This window comes from Clinocottus analis, unplaced genomic scaffold (assembly GCF_023055335.1).
Source record: "Clinocottus analis isolate CAN_PGR_092001 unplaced genomic scaffold, fCliAna1.0.p SCAF_1, whole genome shotgun sequence".
Lineage (NCBI taxonomy): Eukaryota > Metazoa > Chordata > Actinopteri > Perciformes > Cottidae > Clinocottus > Clinocottus analis.
In genome coordinates, this window is record NW_027175820.1 from 8,569,778 (window position 1) to 8,595,713 (window position 25,936).

At 41.8% G+C, this 25,936-nt stretch overlaps 4 protein-coding genes, 1 long non-coding RNA gene and 2 other non-coding genes across 11 annotated transcripts in view; 4 read left to right on the forward strand and 3 right to left on the reverse strand.

Annotated features, from left to right (window-relative positions):
• The window catches only part of LOC137787102 (protein TANC1-like), a 32,576-nt gene extending 26,688 nt beyond the window's left edge, over window positions 1–5,888 (reverse strand). The window contains exons 1-5 of one of the 3 annotated variants that reach the window (XM_068579360.1): window positions 5,799–5,888; window positions 5,462–5,573; window positions 3,886–4,089; window positions 2,109–2,201; window positions 448–578 (exon numbers count right to left, since the gene is read on the reverse strand). In XM_068579360.1, the coding sequence (XP_068435461.1) occupies window positions 448–578; window positions 2,109–2,201; window positions 3,886–4,089; window positions 5,462–5,537 (504 nt within the window). In that variant the 5' untranslated portion in view covers window positions 5,538–5,573; window positions 5,799–5,888. The other 2 variants (XM_068579378.1, XM_068579369.1) reach the window with 2 other exon arrangements.
• Window positions 5,889–6,540: 652 nt separating this feature from the next.
• On the forward strand, window positions 6,541–8,657 carry LOC137784439 (uncharacterized). The gene is made up of 4 exons (XR_011077410.1): window positions 6,541–6,655; window positions 7,384–7,560; window positions 7,847–7,932; window positions 8,441–8,657. It is a non-coding gene; the product is annotated as an uncharacterized lncRNA (long non-coding RNA).
• Window positions 7,634–7,768, forward strand: LOC137787911 (small nucleolar RNA SNORA31). The gene has a single exon (XR_011077693.1). It is a non-coding gene; the product is annotated as a small nucleolar RNA SNORA31 (small nucleolar RNA).
• LOC137787905 (small nucleolar RNA SNORA31) lies at window positions 7,975–8,108 on the forward strand. Its single transcript, XR_011077692.1, has one exon. It is a non-coding gene; the product is annotated as a small nucleolar RNA SNORA31 (small nucleolar RNA).
• A 422-nt stretch (window positions 8,658–9,079) lies between the features above and the next one.
• LOC137787148 (general transcription factor IIF subunit 2-like) lies at window positions 9,080–14,830 on the reverse strand. Of its 2 annotated transcripts, XM_068579432.1 has the most exons (9): window positions 14,691–14,830; window positions 14,342–14,415; window positions 13,996–14,020; window positions 13,557–13,695; window positions 12,211–12,270; window positions 10,902–10,983; window positions 10,486–10,585; window positions 9,994–10,137; window positions 9,080–9,682 (listed from the first exon to the last, which is right to left on the reverse strand). In XM_068579432.1, exons 1-9 carry the CDS (start codon window positions 14,754–14,756, stop codon window positions 9,560–9,562), a joined length of 813 nt encoding a protein of 270 aa, XP_068435533.1. In that variant the 5' UTR covers window positions 14,757–14,830; the 3' UTR covers window positions 9,080–9,559. The 2 variants fall into 2 exon arrangements, with proteins under 2 accessions (XP_068435533.1, XP_068435541.1); XM_068579440.1 differs by lacking the exon at window positions 12,211–12,270.
• Window positions 14,831–15,193: 363 nt separating this feature from the next.
• gpalpp1 (GPALPP motifs containing 1) lies at window positions 15,194–17,371 on the reverse strand. The gene is made up of 7 exons (XM_068574597.1): window positions 17,135–17,371; window positions 16,874–17,006; window positions 16,701–16,793; window positions 16,364–16,625; window positions 15,992–16,156; window positions 15,797–15,895; window positions 15,194–15,688 (listed from the first exon to the last, which is right to left on the reverse strand). Exons 1-7 carry the CDS (start codon window positions 17,229–17,231, stop codon window positions 15,470–15,472), a joined length of 1,068 nt encoding a protein of 355 aa, XP_068430698.1. The 5' UTR covers window positions 17,232–17,371; the 3' UTR covers window positions 15,194–15,469.
• Window positions 17,372–17,781: 410 nt separating this feature from the next.
• ercc3 (excision repair cross-complementation group 3) lies at window positions 17,782–24,277 on the forward strand. Of its 2 annotated transcripts, none has more exons than XM_068579453.1 (15): window positions 17,782–17,935; window positions 18,543–18,742; window positions 18,869–19,105; window positions 19,222–19,271; window positions 19,366–19,501; window positions 19,975–20,142; window positions 20,323–20,527; window positions 20,854–21,168; window positions 21,303–21,487; window positions 21,797–21,999; window positions 22,117–22,213; window positions 22,506–22,623; window positions 22,720–22,838; window positions 23,562–23,711; window positions 23,826–24,277. In XM_068579453.1, the coding sequence occupies exons 1-15, from the start codon at window positions 17,908–17,910 to the stop codon at window positions 23,952–23,954; spliced, it is 2,340 nt and encodes a 779-aa protein (XP_068435554.1). In that variant the 5' UTR covers window positions 17,782–17,907; the 3' UTR covers window positions 23,955–24,277. The 2 variants fall into 2 exon arrangements, with proteins under 2 accessions (XP_068435554.1, XP_068435561.1); XM_068579460.1 differs by lacking the exon at window positions 17,782–17,935 and adding an exon at window positions 18,232–18,329.
• The last annotated feature ends 1,659 nt before the right edge of the window (window positions 24,278–25,936 follow it).

Genomic DNA, 25,936 nt, shown 5'->3' on the forward strand with positions numbered 1-25,936 from the left:
TATGAGCCTCGCTATCTCTGTGAAACTGAATGAATCTGGAGCTCAGGTGGTGGAATGAGGCTGAGAAAATGGGCCACGGCTGAGCAATGCAAAGGCATAGAGATGCAGAGGCATAAGCATATGCAATGACACACATATACAGAGGGGTTAAAGTGATGGGGATCTGAGCGCCTGTGGAAGTACAGCAACACAAATAATAACGTTCCAAAACACATATCGATCCATTTCTCAAACGGTCAAATCACACATATTATTCAACTCAATGTTTCCTTGCACTCAGCTCAATTTAAAATACCAGTGAGTGAATAATTTGTAATTTCTAAAAAGAAACTAAGATCCTGATGACGGTGTGAGGGCAAAAAAAAGAAGAAGCTTGTCTTTTAAAAAAACATCCATCGCCCTTTTTCTATGAAAGCAAGGTCCCGTTCAATCAATGAGCTGCCCTACCTTCTTTTCCCTCCTGTCCTCCATTGGGGAGCTAGCAGTGCCAGGCGTTGCTTCTCCCAATAAGAGGCATAGTCTGGTCATCAGTTCCTGGGTAGAAAGGGAGGAGCCCAGCTGAGGCTCCACGTGGAGGTCTGGAAAAGGTACACATTCAGGATACACGGATTACAAGCAGAAGGAAACGCTGCAGGCCAGATGAGACCGTCGCCCATGCAGCCGACGCTCTCCTTTCAGCTCAGCTTCCTCGTAAGGTTCCCACCCAAAGACGGCATCGCTCGTGGACTGCGAGAGACGTCCGCATCCACAGGTCAGCACAGCCCCAGCTGCCCTGATTATGAATGCAAAGACCGCCTTTCCAGTCACCCCGGTCGAGGCAGCAGCGAGAGGTTGTGTGAGGTTGCGAGTTTGCCCGTGCACACGCCTGCCAGGTGCTCTCAGTTTCAGAGACGGGTTGTGCATTTCAATGAGAGCAGAGCAGAAAGAAGGAGTGCCTTGGCGCTGCCTTCCCTGTTGCTCCGGGGGGAGATTGGCTGACACAGGCCATGTGCTGCATTCATTTATCACTGTTTAATGCTCCCCCGACGCTTTGACCTCCAACCCCCGGCTCCTCTCAGGTCCACGCTCACCTCTGCAGAGCAGGGCTTCAGCAGTTTGCGCATCTCTGTGCTCCACACAGCTGAGCAACACAGTCCTCCGATCTCACGCCTCACCTATGTGCCGTTATCAGTTGAGTAACATGCATATTGAGTAGGCATATAAACAGGATGACAGGACATCACGGATTACAGGAACAGCTCACTCCTCCTCACAAACATCTTTGCGTTCAGACATTCATTTCGCACTCCCTCCACTGATTCCTCCTCATTCTGCCTTGCTGGCTCACTCTCTCCTTTCAAAAGCCACTGCATCGCATCGCTCTCCCATTCAAGATTCAAAGTGTGTTCAAACAGGAGCCACAGCCTTGAGAGGATCAAGGTCAGTTTTGAGAGGCAGCCCGGCCAGTTTTGTTCCATGAAGCGCCCAAGTTCTAGCCCCTGTCGATATACTCTCTTCACTTCACAGCTTGAGAAGCTGCTGAAGACTTGTAGGAAGGATGTGTATTTCAAAGAGGGGGAGGAGAGAAAACTTTGCATTTAGTCAGCAGTGCACTGAGATCCAATCTGGAGTAACATGAGGACACACTGAATGTCCAGTACTATTCATCAAACCACCCAGCAGTTGCCATTGGAAACGGGAAGCTGAGAGGTGCCTGGCAACCGGGATAGAAGATGCCTCATAAAATCTGTTAAGCCCAAGGATAACCCTCCGGTCAAACACAGAGTGAAAGCTGGCGGAGACGTGGGTATTTACACCTTTATTTTGATTTAACTACACAAGCAGCAAGCAAAGAAGTCAGGGCAGGGACTCAGCAGAAACTGTGTGAAAACAAATCCACTCTCAATGAGGATGACAATACACCGCCACTGTCCCTACATTCATCTGACACGGAAAACTTAATGCAACGCCTTTTAGATGCCATTAAAACAGTCACACACTCGCTTTCTGCTGCTTCTTTATCATCATTCACTCACCTCCACCCCGTTCACTGTCATTCAGCTTCCCTGATCAATACCTGGAGGAATAGAAATGACGCGAAACACACTCCCACACACTGCTGTTCTCACCTCTGCGGTCTGTCCTGCCACGGCACGAGGCAAAGACGAGAGGTTCTCTCGCGTAGGGGGAGCCATCCACATCCTCCAGCTTCCTTACCCGTCCTTCGGCCACAGCGAAGAGGGAGACGGGAGAGGGAGGGAGAGCAGGCAGGGTGGGAGAGAGGGAGGGATTGAGGGTGGAGATAAGGAGGGGATATGAAAGAAAGTGAGCGAGAGAGAGAGAGAGAGAGAGAGAGAGAGAGAGAGAGAGAGAGAAAGAGAGAGAGAGAGCGAGAGAGCGTGAGAGAGAGAGATTAAGCCACCCCAGATGAGATCTGTGGTGCAGAATTTGAATTGTGTCCCAGGAGGATAAAGCAGTATGTGTACAGAGAGCAACGCATGCAAACAGAACAATGTTCACTGTACTGTGGGCGTTTATCTATAATATATTAACACTGCCCGTGTGTGTGTGTGTGTGTGTGTGTGTGTGTGTGTGTGTGTGTGTGTGTGTGTGTGTGTGTGTGTGTGTGTGTGTGTGATGGCAGGGATAGCGGTGCACTCATATTGACGTGTGTGGGTGTGTCTCAATTTATGCAACAACATCTGAGGGGTTCTTGGAAACGCAGATTCTTGAGGACTGGAGATCATTCAGGAGGATGAAATGTTTGGGAACCCTGAAATGTGCTGAACCTTTACACTCATGGTTATTCAGTGTTTGAATCGCGCTGTTGAATTCACACACAGTTTGACGTTTGATCGGCCACCAATGACACGTAGGCCGTGACAGCGTACATTTTGACTTGCTGTAATTTCCCTCGTCATGTGCGTTCAGTGTGCTGGAGGAACCGAGGCGATGCTGCATGAGATGAACATAGCGTTGCCTTTGTGTTGCTGTAGCACACTGCCACCTTGTGCTCCTTTTGAGGTGAGACACAGTTTGTTTTCTTTTCAGCCAACAGTTACGAGATGCTTCACATAATTTATTTAAAATCATTTAAAATAGCATAATTATTATTTATTGTACTTGACTGTGCACATACTGTAATTGTTTATCCGTTAAAAAATATGTTTAAAACAGCAAACAACTTATTTGTGTGTGTGTTTTTTTTTTTTTTTTACTGTTTTGCCTTCATGAAGAATAAAATAGTAATATGTTATTTCAATAAAATAATTAAATATTATTGAGGCATGCAAACAGAACACTGTACTATGGACGTTCATCTGTAATATATTAACACAGTTAGTGTGTGTGTATATGTACATGTACATGTGTGTGTGTGTGTGTGTGTGTGTGTGTGTGTGTGTGTGTGTGTGTGTGTGTGTTTGTGCGCGCCTGCCTGTACCCACCTGTGCATTGTAGAATATTACATTTGACCTTTTCTTTTTCAAAATGTGAAGAATATACATATGTGAATACATTAAAAAAAAGGAACACAGCTATGGAGTTAAGTTTTATTATCTTTTGTCAAAAGAGTTGTCTCAGTATAGATCCAAACTATAATTACACCTAATAAACCAACCTACCTAATTGGGGTCCCTTGCCTTAAGTTATCTTGTTCAATCATTTACTCTGACAATCTGTCACATGTTTTGGCGCCCTGGGGGCTCGGTCTGTATGCTCTTGCATTTGCTGTCACATGCATGGAACAGCTGAACGCACAGAAGCTCTGCTAATCAAGGCAAACCCATCAAAACATTCAGATATTTCTGCAGCTTTTCCCTGTTGCACGGCTTCCTGTCATTCTCAGTAGTTTGTATAGAGCCTGTGTTTTGTTCTTATGATGACTGCTGTTTCCATTTAACCCACCTGTGAACCTGGTGCACGACTGGGAGGGAACTATATCGGCCTGGCGAGGGAGAAGGGGGGATGAGGGCAGAGAAATGGACGCCCCTTTTGTCAGTCTCCTCGTTTTCACTTGGCTTTCAGTGCAGCCGCTGTCGTGCTCCTGGGGGCGGGAGGCCCGACCGGCGCGACCCGTCTGCAAGGTGCTGTGAGCGTACACCTCACCACCTACGTGTGTAGAGACAACGTCGAGAAGGACAAATGTTACAGTTGAAGAGGCGTCATTGAGAAGAGCTGAAAAGGCAGAGTTGATACAACAGAACAGAAACAGATTTCACATCTTGCAGACAGCGCAGTTTAAAATATGTCTCGCATACGGCGAACATATCTTGTCTGGAAGGCATATTGCTGAACGAGGTGATGGAAAGTTGGCAATGCCAGAACATCTTTTTAAAGGAATGAGATCACACTCAATAAAGAGGCAACACTTATTATATTTCAATTAAATTATCAAATTGTTTTCATCTCCACTCGTACTGCCGTCATTGGGCCTCGTCCTGTGCAGAACTCACCACGCAGGTGATTATAGAGACTGCATTGCCTCTTCTACTGGTTGGACCAGATTGTACCAGTATTCACTGTGGAATTATAACACTTTCTCGTACTTTAAACAAGACTGTTTTTGCAATTATTACCGTGAGCAAAACAAGGACTTGGAGGTCCACAACCTAACATAGAAAATGCACATGATATGCTGTTTCATAATTCCTACAAGACTTAAAGGATCACAGCCATGAAACCTTTCATGATACGTGTTTGACAAGAAGGGATATCTCTCAGCAAATGATCAGAGTCTGTAAACATACTATATCATTTTTAATGAGACTGACACAGTTCTCTGTGTTCCTCTCTGTTCTTGCCTCCCAAAGCAGCACATTATCAAATATTAATGGGCAGCATGGTTGCTCTAATACTGAGCTCTACTTGTGTTCATCTGTCTCCACAGTGCAGTCTAAAACCTCCTCCGAACTGCAGCAAGTTGAAGACCACAAACACCTTGGCTCCTGTCAAACAGTAAAACGTTGCAGTTGTTCACCACACCTCTCACACCACTTCACTGGCATTATACGAAACGTTCAGTTTGTTCACAACAAGTACAACTCGTTCATATCAGATTTATCTCATTCACTAGTGGCCCACTCACAAATTCCTGTGAAATGCAGTATGTCAGTATGTTTTTAGTAGGTCAGGATGTTGGCCTAACCCACTCTAACTTCTCCTGACACACTTTAATTGCAAGCAGCGGGACACTGTGTGAAGGACAGAATACACTGATGAATTAGGTTAATTGAACTGGCTCTATTAAATCACCCAAGAGAAGAGGACCTGAATAATGTCATTAAATAATGCAAGATTTTGTGTACAACATCGAAAAAATAACCTGCATATCTGTGATCAAGAACAGAAATGCAGTCTTGTTAATATGTAAACTGTGATAAAAATAAATAAATACAAAATTTACCCAAGTTGTGCAGTTTTGGCTTATTATGGAACTGACACAGTTTTGTCACACAGGTAGTTTTAGTGATTTGGCTCTTACCTGGGGGCCTCTGTTTTGTTTTTTCTCCTCGTTTTCCTCCTGCCTCTCTCTTGAGTCCAAACACTGCTCTGAACATAGCTGGGCTGTTGCTTCACTGTCTACTGCCTGTGGACTGTGGAATTATCAAAAATGTTAATTGGAATTAGGAACACACACACACACACACACACACACACACACACAAATACACACACTGTTAGTACTTAGCTCGACTGCAGTAGAAACTGTTTTAATTGGGGTTTTCTTCAGACCATGATAATGAGTAACTTATTTACATTTTAATAATTAGCACACATGTGTGTGTGGTTACACATAATAAATGATTAATTAAACTTACCTGCGCTTAAGTCTGCTTTGATGCCTGCATGTCTTCTCGTAAATCCACACGGATGGAAGCCCACTTAAACTCACGGAGTCCAGTTTCGAAGTGCTGCACCTCCTCAGTCAGCTCAGTATGTCGGAAGAAAAGATGTGCACGCGTAGTTCAGGCGCGTGCACGCCTTTTATACGGTGGCCTATTTTTATTATTTGATCAACGTTCTCACCACTATAACACCACAATGATTATTATTAATACTACTACTACTACTACTACTACTACTACTACTACTAATAATAATAATAATAATAATAATAATAATAATAATAATAATAATAATAATAAATACGTATGTTGACGACTCCATCTTCGGCTGAAATAGCTTTTAGACATTCTTGCATCGAACTGACATTTAAATAAGAGACGAGAGAGGCCATACAAATGTGTCTCTGTGTACATTATAAGGGAAATCCCCAATATTTTTTAATTAACAAAAGCTTTTTCCACTGACATTTTTTTAAACAAATATTGTAAGACCAAGGCATCTACAGGCCATGCATGTATTCACACTGAAGGGAATAGATTATGAGGATAGCAAATTGCAGTAGACATCCTGCATAGTGACTTGTAAATTATGATAATAATGACTTATTTAATACTGTGGACATTAGGGGGCGACAGTGTAAACATATGTTGTATCTTTGTCCTCCAGGGGGCGACAATGAGCCATACAAGTAGCCTATTTAAACTGGAAGCGGCCGTCGACTCAGTCCTTTCACCGACATTGCTCCTCACGCCGCATGTCAGGAGGAAGACGTTTAGCAGAATGCTAAATAACCTTCGCGGTTTGTCCCTCAGCATCGACATGACCTGTTGTACGTATATAAGCTTCATCCTATATTGTTGACTATGTTAGGTGAGACCAAAGTAGCACTTAGTAGATCGTTTGGACTCGGTTGTAGACTATGCTAGCTAGTTATAAGGACACGTGTTAACGGCGGCTGTTGCCATTTTGTGTCGCCGGCAAAATCTGCTCCGTATAACATGACGTTAATCTACGCGACCGTTCACGATGCTGCAAAGTAAACTCTCCTAACTGTTAGCGTTAAGTTGGTGATTTAACATAACATGAGGGACATTGTTAACAGCACACCGCTATAACATTTAGCGACGAACCAGAAATGCCTCACTGTTGCTACCAGGCCCTCATTTATGCTAGCAAATGCTAATTAACCGTCTTAACCACGTGCTTTCGGAGGGTAAAAGGCTGCTTAACGGTTCACTCTAATGTGTCCCAGTTAAGATGATCCTTAGTAATTGGCACCATGTTACTGGAGTTAGTGTCTCAATGGTTAACCAACCCGACACCCTTTCAGAGTTAAGACTTAAATGACGCATGCGCACTATCGGTTCATCCTACATTATTTGTAAACTGTCATGTTAAACTAATGTACAAGCTATTGTGTTCAAAATGCACATGTGCATTTTCTGCAGAAACCGAATATTTACAGTGCACAATTTGGACATGTTGCCTTTAACAATAAGAAGCTCTTTTACTGAGCCAGTGCTGACAAATGACTTCTCTTCTGCTTTGTTTTTCTAGCGGATCAATCATCATTTGCTAGACATCTTTGTGAACCAGATGGAGGCGGATGAGTCTGCAAGTAATAATGTTGCTGTTGCAACACAACAATCTGCCATGGCAATATATTTGAGAGAACGGGTCAGAGGAGCTCCAGCAAGAGGGCAGCTCCCATCTCTATCGAGTCCTGTGTCAGATGTGTGTATAATTGCTTTCTTTTCTGTGTTTTTAAACAGTTTTTGCTGCTCAAGCCTTTTCGCTTGGTAGTAAGCTGCATCTTTGACAGCCTGGGCTCTCTGCTGTGAGACATCCTGGGTTTTAATACTTTAGATGCAAGATTAAATGTCCCTGCGCTTTCTGCTCGCCTTTCTCCATGGCGTCTCGGATTGAATCAGGAAGGATAAATCTATAATATCACATCTGTTTGTAATGTAGTATATTTAATGAGTTGCATGTAATTTTTTTTATTTTTTTTTTTATCCAGTCCTTGAGACATTAGGAGATGAAATCGGAGAGAAGATGTTGCGAAAGCTGAGGTGCACGTTCTTGGTCTGAATCAATACTCTGCAGGTAAACACTTGTAATGCTGTTCATTTGGGGGTCAACTTCATTTTGCATCCACTGATAGACCTGAAGCAGCTTCTTTGGCTTCTTGGTTTGCATAGAGATGCTAAACTGAAACTTCCTCAAACTTTCTGACTGCTATGTTCTATATGGCAGCACTGATTGCTCCGAGGAATACACGCAAACTTGTTGTGAAAGGTCAGATTCACAAGTCTGTATTTAGTACCACTTGTGTTTTTAATTTCACCCACTGAGTCTTGGAGTAGCCTTCCACACATTGCTCTTACATTTGAGATGGAATACTTTTATAGAGTAAGATGGTCAAACATTTTACTTTGTTTTATAGGTAGTAATTAAAATTCAACATTGTGAATATTTTAATGCTAATAAAATGTACATGCATCAGCTGTTTCTTAAACCGCAGGAGGCACACCAGATTAGGATGCCTTAGTTTGTTTGTGTCCAGCAATGCATCTTATAGCGTTCCCATTTTCTCTCACTTAAAAATCACTAGGTGCTGACGCCTCCTGGGAGCGGACCGGTGGAACTGTTTGCCTCTTCTTGCTGAGGCCCAACACACTGCAATGCTCTTAAATGTTTTTCACATTAATTTTCTCGCAGTGCCTTGTATTGTGGAAGAAAACTGGAAAAAATTGCCAACTGAATGCAAATGTCTGCTACTGAACACTAAATTGTTGTTTTTATTTGAAATAAATCAAAATGGCATAAAAGTTCAAAGTTACGTCCCTTGTGTTCAACACCTCAGGCTGTATTCTTGGCAGGACTCCACTGAATGATTTTGAATGGGTGTTAGAATAAAAGTGTTTTAAAAAGGAAGTGTTTTTGACTTGTGCTGTATAACCTTATGATTAATTGTATGGTGATCTGAAGTAGCGATAAGCAGTTTTGGGAGCTTTTAACAATGCTTCTCTAGAAAGACTATTGGTTTTAAAACAGTGGTGCTTTTTGCTACTGCCTTAGGTCGATGGAAAGTGACCCGCTGAGGAAGTATAAAGTAACTGAATAATGGAGCCATTAGGAGTTCAAACTAATTAAAGAGAAACTGATCTTGTGCATTGAGCAGTTTCCTGTAGTTCCCCCAACTTGAATAACTGTAAATGTTCCATGCAGTATAAATTCAGACTTTAAAAAATATTGTTGAACCATTTAATGCATAATTAATTTAAATTAACAATGCAAATACAGGAGACTTGCAGTAATTTAAATTGTCAAAGTGAAATAAAAATATCTATAAAAAACCACTTCCTCAGTACATGTCTAGTTAGCGGTGAGCGCTATTACCGGTGTCAATTATTCAAGTCCAAGAAGCGGCATCGTGCCGTGTCCTGAGCCTCTGCTGTCTAGAACTAACTCCTCAGGCCTCGAGTGTGAGCAGGCGTTGTGACCGACGTGTTTAGATGAGACTGTGCACACGAGTGCAACACTTGAACTCGTTGCCCTTTCTTGTCTTCTACAAAATAACAGGATACAACAACCTCCCTGTAACACACAGCCTGTGATTGACCTCATCGTTTAGCCTTGACCCAACTAATCCAGAGGCAGACCAAAGCCTGCTGTGAGGGACACCGCCCCTATCAAAATAAAGGGCGGTGTATCGGCCTTGAGAGTCAAACTATTCGTCAGTCTTTTCGTCAGCTTGGTAATGTCGGTATTCTGGTTTGAGCTCCCAGGTGTTCTTGTGCGTCCCCTTCACATTGTAGATGCCAATGTCACGCAAGATTTCCTTTAAGTAAATCTGAGAGAAGACAAATAAACAAAACAAAAGGATGAATATAATAAAAGATAATTTCATCAACGCTCACAACAAAACACTGCACAAAAGAACAAAGATAACGGAGTTGAAATATAGCAGGTGAATTTATCTGTCTAATATCCAACTCTATGGTAGATTACGGTTAAACAGCAACACTGCTGTGGTTGTACTTGTTTGGATAAATATTGTTAATTTCATGGCCAGACGTGTCTAAACAACTCTGATTTATTATTTTTTTCAGTGAGTTAAAGGTTCGTATGAGCGTGGCGTTAGATGTTGTCCTCCAGTCTTACCACAGGCTGTTTCGTGATGTCCACCAGGTCTTTGATGTTGTAGTACTGATGCTTCTCAAAAGCTGAAAACAACATGTCCAACACCTGCTGTTTGTCCACTCTGGCTCTCTTTCCCTCCTCCTTCTTTTTTCGCTCATACTCGAGCTGTGGCAAATTGGAAAAACATCCTGAGGTCAGGAAACGCATAGAGACCATGCAGAGTCACATCAGTGCCTTTACATGTCATGCCTCTTATCTTACAAGTCAGTTGTAATTAGTATCGACTGCTAAATGTTTTCCCCCTCTGTAGTATCCATTCACTTGTAAACAAGGAATTTGCTTGACACAAACATTCTTAAGACAACCATGCAACATTATTTCCTTGTGCTTTAATATTTATGGTGAATACTTATCCAGAAGCAACAATAAAAACGACTTCATGTGCAGGTTACATGCTGTATGGAGCATGCAAAACCAGACCATAAGATGAATGAAACAAGACTCAGGTCTTACATTGTAAGTATGGTTGGCCACCGGTTTGTAATTGCTGGTGACAACTCTATCCAACTGTTGTGACAGCCGGACCGGCTTGGCCAACTCTTCAATCTGCAACCTGTGAAGACAATGAGAATTACTCACACGAGACATGCACTGGGAACGAAGAAAAGAAACACCTCTATGATACGATATAATGCATTACAATATCCAAACAAGGAATGTTATATTACTCACTTGATAGTAATAATACAAAATAAAAGACAATTTAATCATGAATCCTTACTTTTTTTAAACTGCTTTTTATGTATAATCATACAGAAGATAGACAAACATTCATCATGAAGTAGACTTTACATAAGCTACGTACACCTGCAAGTTCAGGCTCTTAACAAACTGACTTATGTGTGTAAATCATTTTCGAGAATACTTGCCTCTTCAGTTTCATGTAGCTTTCACTAACAGCAGGTCTGCACTCTGCTCTCTGCACTACTACTCCCTCTAAGGCGATTTTATCTGAAACAGAGGACAGTTCATGGACAACACATCAAAACATTTGCATTTTTCAGTGCATATTTACTTCAGAAGTGAGGAGGGGTGTTCGGTTCCATGTGCGTAACAGAGAGATGACGAAAGCCGACACTGACTGGCTGGAAAATACACAGATATTTATCAGAATCGAAATTAGTTCAGGCTCGAGTTTCGGAAACTCCGCAATTGTGCTAAACACTCCAATACCGTAACTCCACTCATCATAATGTGGCTACAATAAACCACCCAATACTGACACACACACACACGCACGCACACGCACACACACATACAAACAACCCAAATCTCTCTCTGCTATCACTATTATTCATTACACAGTTCATTCTAATTCAGTTCATGCATTTTTCTTTCCCAAAAAAAGTAAATGTTTTGTGCAATTGTCCATAAAATAATTTAAACAACTTTTGTCTCCCACTTTTTTCCAAGTCTATTTCTTGGCTCAGAATGGTGGTCACGCTGTCACTTTCAAGTCCTTAAAGTCATCTATAGATCATCCACAGGGCTTACTTACTGAATGTGAAACTGTTTGATGCTGTATTAAGTATTCAATCAGTATAAAAAAAAATTAAGTGTAACTACGCAATTGTAGTTCATGATGAGTGGGAAGATGAACTAATTAGAAGTCAGTCGTAACTAAGCTTAACTGAGTAGGTAAGAAATTAAAAAAAAAGAAATCCCCAAATCATTAACCCATCTTTGAAAACACCACTTGATCCCATCACAAAGGGCTTATTTACCTGTAGTTCCGAAGGAAGCTTGCTAACCTACACAGAAAAGATCTAAACTACATTTTTGCAACAGTCAAGATATAAATTATCTTTGCCAACACAATGTCACAACTGGACTGGCATCACCACAAGCAGGTAGCACTCTACTTGAGCGCAGTGTCCGACCAGACCCTTTTTTTCCATCCTCCAATCAAGATGGTGCAAACAAAGTGCAGAACTTTCAGATGAATTGTGCAATTTGTGCTTCCAAAGGAGAAGATGCCTGTGTGCCGCTTCAGGGCAAAACTGTGCTCCACATGAGGACATTGTGTCTACGGTTTTGGTACAAATACATGTTTCTTCCAAAGCATGTATATCGGTTGCTATTGTGATACGCCATTTATTAATAGTAAAAAAAAAAGATAACAGACACTCTTTGTGTCTGATTCCCAGGGGGTGCTCGCTGGCGAAACGTAGGACTCACCTGGACCTGCCCCCGCCCCCGAAACTGAGCTGCTGCCATCAGATCTTTCTTCTGACTGGCCTACAGGAAGGGAGGGAGGGTTGGTAAACATGGAAATACAGGGGATGGAAGACGGAGGAAGAAGGGGATCGAACAACAAGAACCACACCCAGGGTTTAGTTGCACACCAAAAAAATTTAAATCACAAAAGAGCTTCTCGGCGTAATTTGAGGATTATTACACAAGTGGATGCACGAGCAAAGCAAGCATGCCCTCACAAAAATAATAAGCAGAGACCCTGCACCACCACAAGTACACATCCATGACACAGCAGCACAAATACTGAACCCAAAACAGAATTCATTTTCACATGAGAACACTGTATGTTACCAAAGCAGCAATTACAGAAATAAACACGTAATTGCAATATGGAAAAAATGCAGCAATAATTGCCTACATCTCCTATTTGTCTTTTCTGTTAAAATACTGAATTTCACAAGTCGTGATGTCAAACTATAACCAGCTTTTTTTAACGGCAGCCGTACTGGCCAGGCCGCTGTTAGAAACAGTTCATATTTAGGACAAGAAAAAACCTGCTGCGAGTGCAGCCCTCAAACTGACACGCACGCACACACAATGACCGCACACAAGATGCTGTCTCAAAGAAAGCACAGCAGCACGAGCTCACCAGCACCCATAGCAACAACACACCTACATCACATGAAGAGGGCAAACAAGGCTGGCGAAATTCAAACCCCCAAAAAAACGAAACATGCAAAAACAAAAATCAACTCCAAATTCAGAAATGAAGCGTGTTGATATTGATCTATATTCTATATTAAATTAGTTCTGAATGGGGCCAGTGTGCCTGATCATGTATACGTTCCACTGAGATGATTGGCAGTGGACTGAAAAGGTCAAAGCACAAACTTACAACTGACATTAAGATCAAACACTGAAACCAAATTTCCATCGCACATAGAAATGGAAACACAGATCAGACTGGATGAAGACAAATGTCCAACAGGGAAGCTCTTTTCCATTTTCCATCGAGTGTTCACTTATCCACCATGAGCAGCGCACTTCTTACGTGTACACTGTTCGGAGGGTGGACGACCTCACACTCTAGGAAAAATGTGTTGAGACTTCACCACACACAGAAACAAGCAGAGCAGGCAAGGGAATCAAGACAGCAAGCTGTATAAAACATTTTTAAAAGCAGGACGGCCGCCTCCACCACCTGATCACACCGAACTTACCTGTGGGCTCTGGCACAAACAGATCATTTACATCACAGGAAGTTTTACTTAAAGGTCTGTTATGGGTATCTCGTCGGGCTGGACTCAGAATGAAAACCAGAGACTCACCTGATGAGTTCTCTGTAAAGACCGCCAGCATCTGACCCCCCACCGTCTGCATGGTGAACGGATGGTCGCGAGGCGCCGACACAGTCTTGTCTTCGATACCGTCGATCACGGTCAGCTCTTCATTCAAAGTGAAAGACACCTGTAAAGGGCAATGTCATCTGCAATTAATATTCTCTGCCATCTTTTACACAGGGTACAAACATATTTATAAAGTACTTTCCTATTAAATCTTCAATTGAGAAAACGTCACAGAAGAATTGTGAGAATCTGATCAAACTGTTGTCTATTTAGTCTTTATAAACTAATTTGTGTTTTCAACACTGACTAAAGTGGATTACTACCTTAAAAATTATTATGTGTGTACTACAGCATAAGGATGGATATAATCATTATGGCACATGATGCAGATCTACAAGTACATCTTTTAAACATCACTTACCTCTGCTTTTCCTTGGTTTCCTTTCCTTCGAGATCAACATAATGAGCACAATTAGAATGACTTTATTGGCAGATATAACAAAGTATTACATTTGATTTCCAACGCATCAATAGTATAGCAGTAGAATAACAAAAAAAACCAACAACATTGTATTAATGTCTAATTACCACTATCGTATCACCCTTCATAAGTATACACTTTCATTTTTTCCCTTTTCTCCTTTCAAATGAATTGTCTCGTATTGTTCAATGACTACTATCACTTGATTGAAAATCACATATTAAGCACACAAACAACTCAAACTTGACAGGCTGCTATCTTCTCAATGTTCAGACGTTTCACATACTTGCATATTCGGAGTTTCCCGACCTCCCCTCTGCCGGTCGCTTTCGCCCATTGTTGAGAGAGATACTTGGGTACCTGCATGAAGAAACATGGGTTTAATTTATTTGGGCGGTTTGATACCTTTTGGTAATAACTTCAACGTAACAGCTCACAAAAATATTATCATGAGTGGTTGTGATTTTAATCGTAGATAGCGAGCTAGGTTAGCTAACTAACGATTAAAGAACTGAGCCGATGTTAGCTACAGCACACCGCTTCAATGCTAGGCTACATTAGCTCGATTTAGGCTACGTTAATGCGTTATTACATCCTACATCCTGATCCTATTGTACTAAGAGGTGTATACGCACCTTCACAAGCCACACACCCGTGTTCTGCTTGGCACCAGTTAAATCCACTTCTCCTTTCTCTGACATGCTTTAAAATTATGCTTCTGATAGTTTAACACAAATGTAAACTGTAGTGAACGACGAACACGCATGCGCAGAAGACATACGAAAGTATGGCAACTCTGAAGGTTCATCTAAGTGTGTACCTTCTCCACTTTTGACCAGTACGTGCACTTTATTCTTCATATATATATATATATATATATATATATATATATATATATATATATATATATATATATATATATATATATATATATATATATATATATAATAAATAAATATATATATATATATATATATATATATATATATATATATATATATATATATATATATATATATATATATATATATATATATAAATAAAGAGAGAGAGAGAGAGAGAGAGAGAGAGAAACATTTAGAATGAAACATATAAAAGGTTAAAACAAATTTATTGAAACTATCAACGGAATGCAACTCAGTGTATTCATTTTACAAAATGTTTCTCACAAAAACAATCACTGTATATCAATATAGGTAAAATATGTAATTTATTACAGTGTCTACTGCAAAAATAATGCAAGCTCCACTGGCTGCTGCTTTATAATAGCTTAGATCAGTTTGAAACATTAGCTTGGCGCATAGTCTGTTTAGTCCAGTTTTGCTCAACTTAGTCTCCCATATATGTAACACATGAAAATGTATACAAACATAGTTCATATTTTACAAAACCTGTATGAAAAATGTGTCATTTGTCACAGGAACATTCGGTCCCTGCTGTGGGAAAATCGCGTGTTGAGTTCCTGAGATTTCTTCAGCAGCCGCTCCTTCTGCGCTTCATCAAAGCGATTCACCTGCAGGTCTTCATCTCGATCGAACGCTCTTCTTTCCACTGGTGCGTCAACCTTCTCCTTTGCTTTTTCCTTTATCTTTTTTGTGTGCATACTTACCAGAGACTCAGCACGTTTGGTCTCCTGATAACAGGGGGTGAATAGAAAAACTTTAGTCCCGAGCAATTACATTTGGCAGTGATTTAATATGGGACACAAAGGATAAAAGAATGCTGAGGTACTACTACTTACATTATACTTAGCCACTTTCCCTGCCATAACCACATCCTTCAGGGAGACTTGAGGGACAACTTCCTCCACCTCACCCTTCTTCTTTTTCTCAAGGCGTTCCTATCGGTCAAGAATAAACCAATGAAATGTAGCTAGAGTAATATATAAGCTACAGCATGTTCAAAACACAAGGATAAGTCCTTTCGCTTCAAATACCAGAATCTTGCGGTCCCTGTCTTTTGGCGTATCCGTCCACATAGAGCGATCCTTGTTCTCTGGACCCGACTTCTTCTTGAAGGTCCGAGCCCCCAAGCCAATGTGCTGCAGTTCTGGTGGGAGCTCCGTCATCCATGTTTCTCTGGCCTGCACCTCAGGAGAGTTCTGTTTGCACAGAAATACACACAGGGACAAATTCACACCGCAGAGGAGGACAATTTAAAAATAAATAGGAAAGGAACAGCACATCCTTGCACCAGATACCCAGAAAATGTGTTTCTCGTGTGTGACTTCTTCCTCTTGAGAGGTAAATCTGTGTGAGTGTAACTTAAACATTTCTACAATGATAACTCTGCAGGGGGGAGGACTCACGTTTCCAGTCAGCTTGTCTTTCATCCTGCGGGCTCTGCGCTCAAAGTCCAGCGCCACTGAGTGTTCAATAGGCTCTGTGGGCGGCATGGGTCCAATCACGTCCTCGTCCTCTGCCTCGCTGCTGGAGGACTCCGCCTGGTAACCAGGGGGTAGAGCAGGTCCTGGGAAATCCTCTCCATCCTTACCATCGTTCTCATCATCGTCGTCTTCATATGCTGCTCTGCGAAACCCAGGAGGCAAAGCTGGTCCCAGCACAGGTGGCCTGAGATAACAGAATTACATTTACAGCTTCCATATTTGACTATTTATCCAGATCACAAATAATCCCCTTGCCCACCTTTCTGGTGAACTCTGTTGTTTCTTGAATCCTGGTGGTAAGGCTGGTCCAAAAAAACCATCATCTGTTTGCTGTACCTTTGTGTTCTCCACCCTGTTAAACATAAACACAAGTTACCGTTTTGTTTGTTGAGGCATATGTTTTTATAACTTCTCGTCCATTAATTAACATACTTTTCTGCATGTCTTTCTGCAGCTGTGTGTTGTGTTTTCGCTCTTTTGGTCGAAACCTCCGGTTCACTGTCATCCGAGGAGGAGCTCGACGGTTCTCCTCGTTTATAGCCAGGAGGCAAAGCGGGGCCAGAGACTACGGCACAAATAAACAACACAACATCAAGTACCACGGGAGGAGCGACGTGACCCAAACCTTAATGTACAAGCAGTAGTTTTTTTTTTCCAATGCAAAAGTGGTAGACATCCTCTAACGTTACTTACATTCATCGTCGTAATCAGAGTCTTCGTCGCTCTCTTCCTTTCTAAGCATCCGGGGTACAGCAGGTCTCATTGGTTTATCGGACGACATATTGGACATGGAGGACTTGTTACTTACTCGCTCGCGTAGTTTCAGCAATTTATATTGAAGTTTTTAAGAAAAAGAAAACGGCAGCTCCATAGACAAGATAAACCTCGAAGGGTGAATTTGACCTATGACTTGGGAAGTAAACAGTCAGACCACAGTTGCGTCAAGTTAGCAAAAATTAAACTGCTAGTGGGCTGCAAGTATAAAAGCACAAGTCATTGGCTTATCCTGAGTGTCGCTTGCTTTTTTTTTTTTAGACATACAGTCATCAACACTTTTGATCTGCGTTAATTACACCAATTAATTGGGATAATTAGTAATGAACTACACTTTGATGCAATGCAACTAAAACAGTATTTTGAATAAGTAAAGTTGAATTATGTCATTTAAAATGGTATAATGTTTGGTTAATGTCTCCTTTCTCAAACTGAATGATACATAACTCTATAGTTATTATTTTAGAATACTTCTCTATATTACTAATGAGTTTTTTTCCAAGCTTATTTTGAAGGCAGAAACCGGAAGTAAGGTATCTACATTTCTTTTCTACTTGACTCTGGTATTGTGTCGTAGCAGCAGTCGTCACAAGATGCTGTCAGCTTTGTGAACTTCCAGGAGGACATCAGACATATTATGAAGATATACCGGTCGTGTTTTTAGATACATCGCCTATTTAAGAGTTTATAAAATGGGTAAAAAAGATAAAGGAGATCGGGGTGAGTTTGTTATGCTAGCTCCAGTTTCACCTAGCTCACTGCTAGCTCACTGTTAGCTCAAAGTGGAAGAGTTTAAGATATTGTGTACTGAACCCTCACATGTCCCTGATGTGAATTGTTGACCACACTGTAGTTTTGCATTTTGAGTCTCTATAGGCAACGCCTCCTTTGACTGTGCCTTTTTAAATGGTAGCAGGTGTAGTGAAAAGGTGTGGTGATACTCAAGGTGATATCTGTACAAAAGAGTATAAAACACAGCCTACATTTTATATTTCCAAACGCAGGAATGGTGACATTACTGAAATGCGTGTGTAATGAAACACATAGCTTCCTGTTTAAATACCTGTGGGCTCTCATGTTAAAACACCTTACATACTAGCAAACAGCTCAAATAGTAAGAGAACAGAACAATCTGTAATCTTACTAAAGGAAATATGTTCCTATGAAAAAAAAAAATAATTTTCTGGGTTTTAAAAAGAGTAACTGTATATTATGGTATTCCTAAGAACCTCAAACAAGATCATTTACATCGATATATTTCTGTTGTCTGTTATTTGTCCACCTTTATTGCTGAGCATGATTTCTCACTCGTGCTGTGCTCTCACAGACAAGAAGTCCAAAAAGCGTTTGTATGAGGAGGAAGAAGAGGAAGAAGAGGCAGTGGGCAGCGAGTCTCAGGAGGCCATACCTGCTGCTGCAGGGAAACACGTGGAGGAGTCCAGTACAAAACTGGATGAGTATGGCGCCAAAGACTACCGCGTTCAGATGATGTTAAAAAATGATAACTCCTCACGCCCCCTCTGGGTGGTAAGATATGTTTGGATGGTTAATTTCCTCACTTGAGACAGTTTACTAATTTACAACTTTTGCTCCTCTTTCTGGCTTTTTTTTTTCTTTTTTCCTCATCCTCTTTTTTTGTCTTTTCTCCTCCAGGCTCCAGATGGACACATCTTCCTGGAAGCCTTCTCACCAGTGTACAAATATGCCCAGGATTTCATGGTGGCCATTGCCGAGCCAGTGTGCAGGCCTAACCATATCCACGAGTACAAGCTGACAGCCTATTCCCTGTACGCAGCGGTCAGCGTGGGGCTGCAGACCTCTGATATTGTAGAATACCTGCAGAAACTCAGCAAAACGTCTGTGCCAGATGGAATCGTGCAGTTCATTAAGGTCAGAATAAGAGAGTGTCTTGTGAGAGGACAATTTTCACATAGATGTATTCATTTGTGCCAGGTGTGCTAATGTGATTATTTATTCATTGCACTTAATTCCTTTCCTTCTCTCAGCTCTGCACGGTGAGCTATGGCAAAGTCAAGCTGGTGCTCAAGCACAATAGGTAAAATCCCTTTAGCGACCTTTCCCTTTGTTCTTTCTATAATTAATCATCCCGTCAGTGCTCTTCTTAAACTGTGCTGCATGTTTGTCTTCAGGTATTTTGTTGAGAGTGCCTTCCCTGATGTAATCCAGCGGCTTCTGCAGGACACTGTGATCCGTGAATGTCGTCTCCGCACCGCAGATGGAGCGGACACCGAGCTTATTACTGAAGTCGTCCACAGCAAGTCATTGGTATGCCATCCAAAAAATTTAATATTTACTCACAAACATTTAAGTAATACATGGAAATAATAGGTGAAGGTGAAAATCCAACCAAATCTTCCACCAACGAAGAATTACAATGAGGTGTTATTGGTGTGGCCCTCTAAATATTTAGAAATGTAATGAGTTGCACTTTATTGCATTGTGATGTGCTCTACTTAACAGGTTGGGGGCCAATGCTGCAGCTACGGCTCAATGGCAGCTTAATCCCGATTTTAAACCTGTGTGAAAAATGGGATTATGCACACATTTGAACAAATAGTATTAATGATGTGAGGAAAGACGTCTGGTGAAAGCTGGAACCGAACATTCCTATTGGGCTCAATTATGAAACCATATAATTAGAAAGCAATCAGTCATGTCATGTGAAAATATCACTGTAGAGGCCAACTGGAGTTATAACTGTCATACACTAACAAATGCCATTTTGTGTCTCCTAAAAGATTTCCAAGTCTATTGAAGAAAAGGATACTTCTAGCACACAGCAGGCCGGCGATGGACAAAATTCAGCCCAGCAGGTCCCTGAGGACATCTTCAGCTACTATGAGCAGATGGATAAAGAAGAAGAGGAGGAGGAAGAGACTCAGACTGTGTCTTTTGAGATCCGCCAGGTACACTTCAGATTTCTGTTCTGTTTCTATTGCTGGTTCACAAGTAACTCATTTTACATTACTGCTGTGCATTTATTCTGTTTAACGTTTTGTGGCTTTATTTTAAATGAAGCACCGTGTTTCAAATTGTATTCATATGCCCTACTTTAATCTGAATGGTTCTTCTCTGATCTGGTGTAGGAAATGATTGAAGAGCTGCAGAAGCGTTGTATTACAATGGAGTATCCACTCCTGGCCGAGTACGACTTTCGCAATGACACAGTCAACCCAGACATCAACATAGACCTGAAACCCACTGCTGTGTTGCGGCCCTACCAGGAAAAGAGTTTGCGCAAGATGTTTGGGAATGGTCGCGCTCGCTCTGGGGTCATCGTGCTGCCCTGCGGTGAGACAGCTGGCTTACTGCACACGATGGAGGACGGAAACATTGAGTGACAAAACAGAAAGGACACCCCAAAGCTTTTTATCACAATAAAAATACAGTCTTGAAATGGCAAAAAATGGTAGAACTTGAAAATGAAGTTGGTGATATCAAATATTACAGATATTTGTTTTGCTCATAAGAACCAAGGGATAGACTGCTGAACTTGGTAGTATTAATGTAGCGTAAACTCTCAACCCAAAGTAGTACTTACTGTTAGTATCCTGTGTGTGTAAAAAAAAAAAAAAAGCTTGTATGTCTAAATATTTGATTTCCCTTTTGATTTCCAGGAGCCGGCAAATCCCTGGTGGGCGTGACAGCTGCTTGCACAGTGCGAAAACGCTGCCTGGTGTTGGGGAACTCCTCGGTGTCAGTGGAGCAGTGGAAGGCTCAATTTAAGATGTGGTCCACCATCGATGACTCTCAAATCTGCCGCTTCACCTCTGACGCCAAGGACAAGCCCATTGGCTGCTCAGTGGCCATCAGCACCTACTCCATGCTGGGCCACACCACCAAGCGCTCCTGGGAGGCCGAGAGAGTCATGGAGTGGATGAGGAGCCAGGAGTGGGGACTCATTATCCTGGATGAGGTGCACACTATCCCGGGTGAGCTGTTATTGCAAATCAGTTTTTCAGACAACTGAATATTGTGTTTTAATGTGACATTGTAATGCGAAGAGTACTTTTTTGCAAAAAAAAATACTACATCTTAACATAATCAATTTCTGCTTCCTCTGTAGCCAAGATGTTTCGTCGGGTTCTGACCATTGTCCAGGCCCATTGCAAAATGGGGCTCACTGCTACCCTGGTCAGGGAAGACGACAAGATTGTGGACCTAAATTTCCTGATCGGGCCTAAACTATTTGAGGCCAACTGGATGGAATTGCAGAACAATGGCTACATTGCCAAAGTCCAGTGTGCAGAGGTACGTCTTTGCAGTATCATGCAATGATAAAGGGACATACACATAATATTTCTAACTAGCGTTGATCGAGTTCTCTGTATGAACTCAATTGGTAATGTGGTTAAAATCAGTCAACTTGCCATTTGGAGCAATGTTTAAAAAGTTGAATAGTATGTGTTGATGCCTCTCGTGTACTAGAGTTGGCCCTGAATGAATCTTGATATCACATGACCGATGTAGCTGCAGTCAAGATTCAACATAAGAAGTAGAAGTGAGCATGTTCCACATTGATAAAGCTCTCTGACTAATGTAGCCATGTCTGCGCTTCAGGTGTGGTGCCCGATGTCTCCAGAGTTTTACAGGGAGTATGTGTCCATCAAGACGAAGAAGCGCATCCTGTTTTATACAATGAACCCCAACAAGTTTCGCGCTTGCCAGTTTCTCATTCGCTTCCACGAGCGTCGCAATGACAAGATTATGGTCTTTGCTGACAACGTGTTTGCGTTGAAGGAGTACGCCATTCGCCTCAACAAGTAGGTTATTGACAACAAGAGTAGCATTTTGACTACTTCAGTAAACTGCCTTATTCAGGCACATTTTCTTAATTTTTTTTTTCTTCTTTTTCATTCTGTTGTGATTTTTTTTTCCAGGCCTTACATCTATGGTCCAACCTCTCAGGGAGAACGAATGCAAATTTTACAGAACTTCAAACACAACCCCAAGATCAACACCATTTTCATCTCCAAGGTAGACCAATCAAACTATTATTGATTTCCTCTATGGACAATATAATGGACCATACTCATTTAGCCATGGGCCCCCTTGTGGACAGTGGGTGGCATATCGGTGCACTTAGATAAAGGGACATACACATAATATTACACATAACACTGATTGAGTGTTTTATTTGCCTCGTCTCAGGTGTTTTTCTGTCCCTTAGTGGGTTTATATTGATGCTAACAGTTCAATCTGATTGAAACGATATCCAGTATCCTGCAACAAATGGTATCAAATCAGAAACATGTCCTCCTATGAACAGGTTGGAGACACCTCATTCGACCTGCCAGAAGCCAATGTTCTAATCCAGATCTCTTCTCATGGTGGATCACGTAGACAGGAGGCCCAGAGGCTGGGCCGAGTCTTACGAGCCAAGAAAGGTCAGTCTGTCTGCAAAAAACAACAACACATATCTTGTTTGCCTTTGCATGAAACGTGCTGATATAGCGGTTTTGTCGATCTGTCTGCTTGTTTAGGAATGGTAGCAGAGGAGTACAACGCGTACTTCTACTCGCTGGTGTCCCAGGACACCCAGGAGATGGCTTACTCCACCAAGAGGCAGAGGTTCCTGGTGGACCAAGGTTACAGCTTTAAGGTTTGTTCACCACTGCAGCCACTTGTCATCTTCACACAATTTCACCTTATTCATGTCTCCCCTCGAATTGCATTTATCCTGTTCATACATCAGATTGTACTGTCCTGCCACTGCCAATAAAGGTTTGCTCCCATCTTTGGAACAATTACACCAATAGACTAGGTCACACAACATTGTGTATGTTTACTAAAGGTGCAACAGGTGTATTTCACTTATTTTTACTACCTAAATGTAGTATCATTTTGTAAGTGTTTAGTGTAATACATTACAAATTGGATTTTCTTCATCCAGTTTCTGGTATTTATTCAGTTTGTATTATTTATTGCCTTATTTGCTGGTCTTGGATAGTTTGAAGGGGTTCAACACTGAATTCTGAGTTATTCTGGCAACAGCCAACAGGAGTTAACTTCAGAGGGACAAAACAATGAACCAGGATAGAAACTGGTTTAAAAAAAAGAATCTTCCACTGACAGAGACTGCACCCGCTCTATTGTAGAGGGGCCTCTACACATTTTAATTTAGAGAAATACAGTTAATATCAAATGGCAAAATACCTCAATTTATTTGTTTTAAAGCATTTGTGAAAAAATGTGATTCAGAACAAATAATATAAATTAGAAAAAAGTGTGTACTTGACCTATGGTCCTCATTTATGCGACTCCTCATTCTTGCACCATTTACAAATTCCATCTCTATGATGTCCTGTTCCTTTTCCTTTTATAGGTGATCACAAAGTTGGCTGGTATGGAGGAAGGGGACCTAATGTTTTCCACAAAAGATGAGCAACAGCAGCTGCTTCAGAAGGTTCTCGCTGCTTCAGACCTGGACGCTGAGGAGGAATTGGTGGCGGGGGAGCTGGGCGGACGACCACAGGTGAGAACTTTTGCTAAACCTGGATTCAGAAAGCACATACACTTAATTGCATTTGCATTGGGATGGTGTATACAACAATATTCTCACTTTCCCCTTCCCCTGCTTGCTAAACAGTTCTCCAGGCGAACAGGCACCATGAGCTCCATGTCGGGTGCAGATGACACAGTATACATGGAATATCGAGGCAGCAAATCCGCATTAGGCAAAGGCATTCATCCTCTGTTCAAGCGTTTCAGAAAGTAGATGCACTGCCTCACACCCTGACACCTCAAGACGGACTCACTTTCAACAAGACAACAGGACAATGTTAGGCAGAAATAAAAACACATATGGACTAGAGTGATGTTAGCGTGAAATAACCCTTGTCCTGTTGGGGAGGAAACTATTGATATTGGAAAAGATTTTGTAAATTTGGCACAATAAAACATCACAAACTAAATCCACGTAACCCTATCACAATAATTTGTTCCTTATGTTAGTTGATTCATATGTTTTCTACTGGAACATCTACCTTTCAATGTTGCTAATTATGTTTTGTAAAAAGATTAAAAGCTCTTTTTGTTATATTTTTGTGTGTATTTGTTGTTTGTTATATGGAGTGGTGTTTAACAGACATAAGCCAAATTGAGCATGCCAACATTCAAAATCAAAAGTTCCATCCATCCATCCATCCATTTTCCGCCGGGTCGCGGTGGCAGCACACCCAGCAGGCCCCCCTCTCACCCGCAACATTTTCCAGCTTGTTCTGGGGGACCCCAAGGCGTTCCCGGCCAGCTGGGAGATATAATCCCTCCAGCGTGTCCTGGGTCTTCCCAGTTGGATGAGCCTGGAAAACCTCTAATGGGAGCCGTCCAGGAGGCATCCGGATTAGATGCCTGAACCACCTCAGCTGACTCCTTTCGATACTGCTGCAGCCGCACCGATCCTCCTGTCGATCTCCCGCTCCACCTTACCCTCACTCGTGAAAAAGACCCCGGGATACTTGAACTCCTTCGCTTGGGGCAGACATGTTGTCCCCACCTGGAGGGAGCAATCCACCGGTTTCCGGCAGAGAACCAAAATCAAAAGTTAAAGAGATATAATGAATAATGTGTCCCTGATAGCATAGTGACACTAGGGACTACTGGATACTCATCACAGCAGACCAAGTTATTTAAATTTGCCGGAAAAGTGGAGTTGCAAGAATATTTCTTTTCCTTGGACGACTGGAAGGGGGGAAAGCTTTGAATTTAATTTGTGCGTGGCATGAGTAAACACTTGGGATGGTGAGGGGTTAGGGTCTACTTCTTCTGCTGGTGAATGCTTTGAAGTCATCTCAAAAACAACATTCAGTCTGGTTCCGTGTGCAAGATGCCAACGTGGTAAAATGCCCATCTCTGTTCACACCCCTTCTCTCAATAACCTGAATCACCCTTTATTCGGCCCAGTCAAATTAATCCATGTTTTGAATTTATTTTGTTGTTGCGGTGGGGAGTGAGAGACAGTGGGCCTTTCAACAAAACAGTATATGTAACAGTGGGGGGTGCACCTCTGCTCAGCCAGCCGTCTCTCTACCACAGGGTGACCTGAAGTGCCCTTTCTTAACCCGATCAGTAATCCCTGTTTTGTGTCCTCAGGAGAACTGAGGTTCTCTGAAACAGCAATACATAGAAATGAAGATTTTAATTAATGTGCCTGTTGAGATTAGAAGAGGCCTTCCAACTAAAGCACATATCACAGGTGGCGAGGGAGGATACAGAGAAAACGTCTTGATATGAAGTCTTCTGATTCACATGCTAATAATTAAAGCATGGCTTGTGAGTAACCTGTGATTGTCAACCTAAACAAGAAAGTCAAACAGCTGATTTAGCTGGATGATTGCATTGGCCAGAAAGGCAATACAAGTGATGAGTTCAAGGTTTGTCTGTAATTAATCTATCAATCTGCCATTAATGTTTTGGAAAGCCTCAAGAGAAATATTATGCTCACATAAAAACTCACATCCTGTGCCTCTATGAGCTCCAGATTTAAATGTTTTTTTTCCCTGCAGTCTGTCTCAATCTGAATGGGAATCGAGATTACGTTCAGATAGACTGTGGAGGAATTGTCCTTTGTTGTATGATTTGTGTAAACAATTGGCCTTATCTAACGCTAATCACAGTCACATTGTTTGAAAGTGTGTGTGTACGCGCGCGCGCGCGCGTGCGTGGTTGTGCATGTGCACACAGGCTGATTGAATGCAGCAA

What these genes read in the sequence shown, in the direction of transcription:
- LOC137787148 (XM_068579432.1), bottom strand. Translation starts at nt 14,756, where the DNA reads ATGTCAGAGAAAGGAGAAGTGGATTTAACTGGTGCCAAGCAGAACACG. An exon ending in GGGAAACTCCGAATATGCAA is followed by an intron (nt 14,021 to 14,341) that starts GTATGTGAAACG and finishes TTGATCTCGAAG; the next exon opens with GAAAGGAAACCAAGGAAAAG. An exon ending in GGGGGCGGGGGCAGGTCCAG is followed by an intron (nt 10,984 to 12,210) that starts GTGAGTCCTACG and finishes CCTCTGTTTCAG; the next exon opens with ATAAAATCGCCTTAGAGGGA.
- gpalpp1 (XM_068574597.1), bottom strand. Translation starts at nt 17,231, where the DNA reads ATGTCCAATATGTCGTCCGATAAACCAATGAGACCTGCTGTACCCCGG. An exon ending in AAGACAAGCTGACTGGAAAC is followed by an intron (nt 16,157 to 16,363) that starts GTGAGTCCTCCC and finishes CTGTGCAAACAG; the next exon opens with AACTCTCCTGAGGTGCAGGC. An exon ending in GGAAAGTGGCTAAGTATAAT is followed by an intron (nt 15,689 to 15,796) that starts GTAAGTAGTAGT and finishes CCCTGTTATCAG; the next exon opens with GAGACCAAACGTGCTGAGTC.
- ercc3 (XM_068579453.1), top strand. Translation starts at nt 17,908, where the DNA reads ATGGGTAAAAAAGATAAAGGAGATCGGG. An exon ending in TGAGGTGCACACTATCCCGG is followed by an intron (nt 21,169 to 21,302) that starts GTGAGCTGTTAT and finishes CTTCCTCTGTAG; the next exon opens with CCAAGATGTTTCGTCGGGTT. An exon ending in TACGCCATTCGCCTCAACAA is followed by an intron (nt 22,000 to 22,116) that starts GTAGGTTATTGA and finishes TTTTTTTTCCAG; the next exon opens with GCCTTACATCTATGGTCCAA.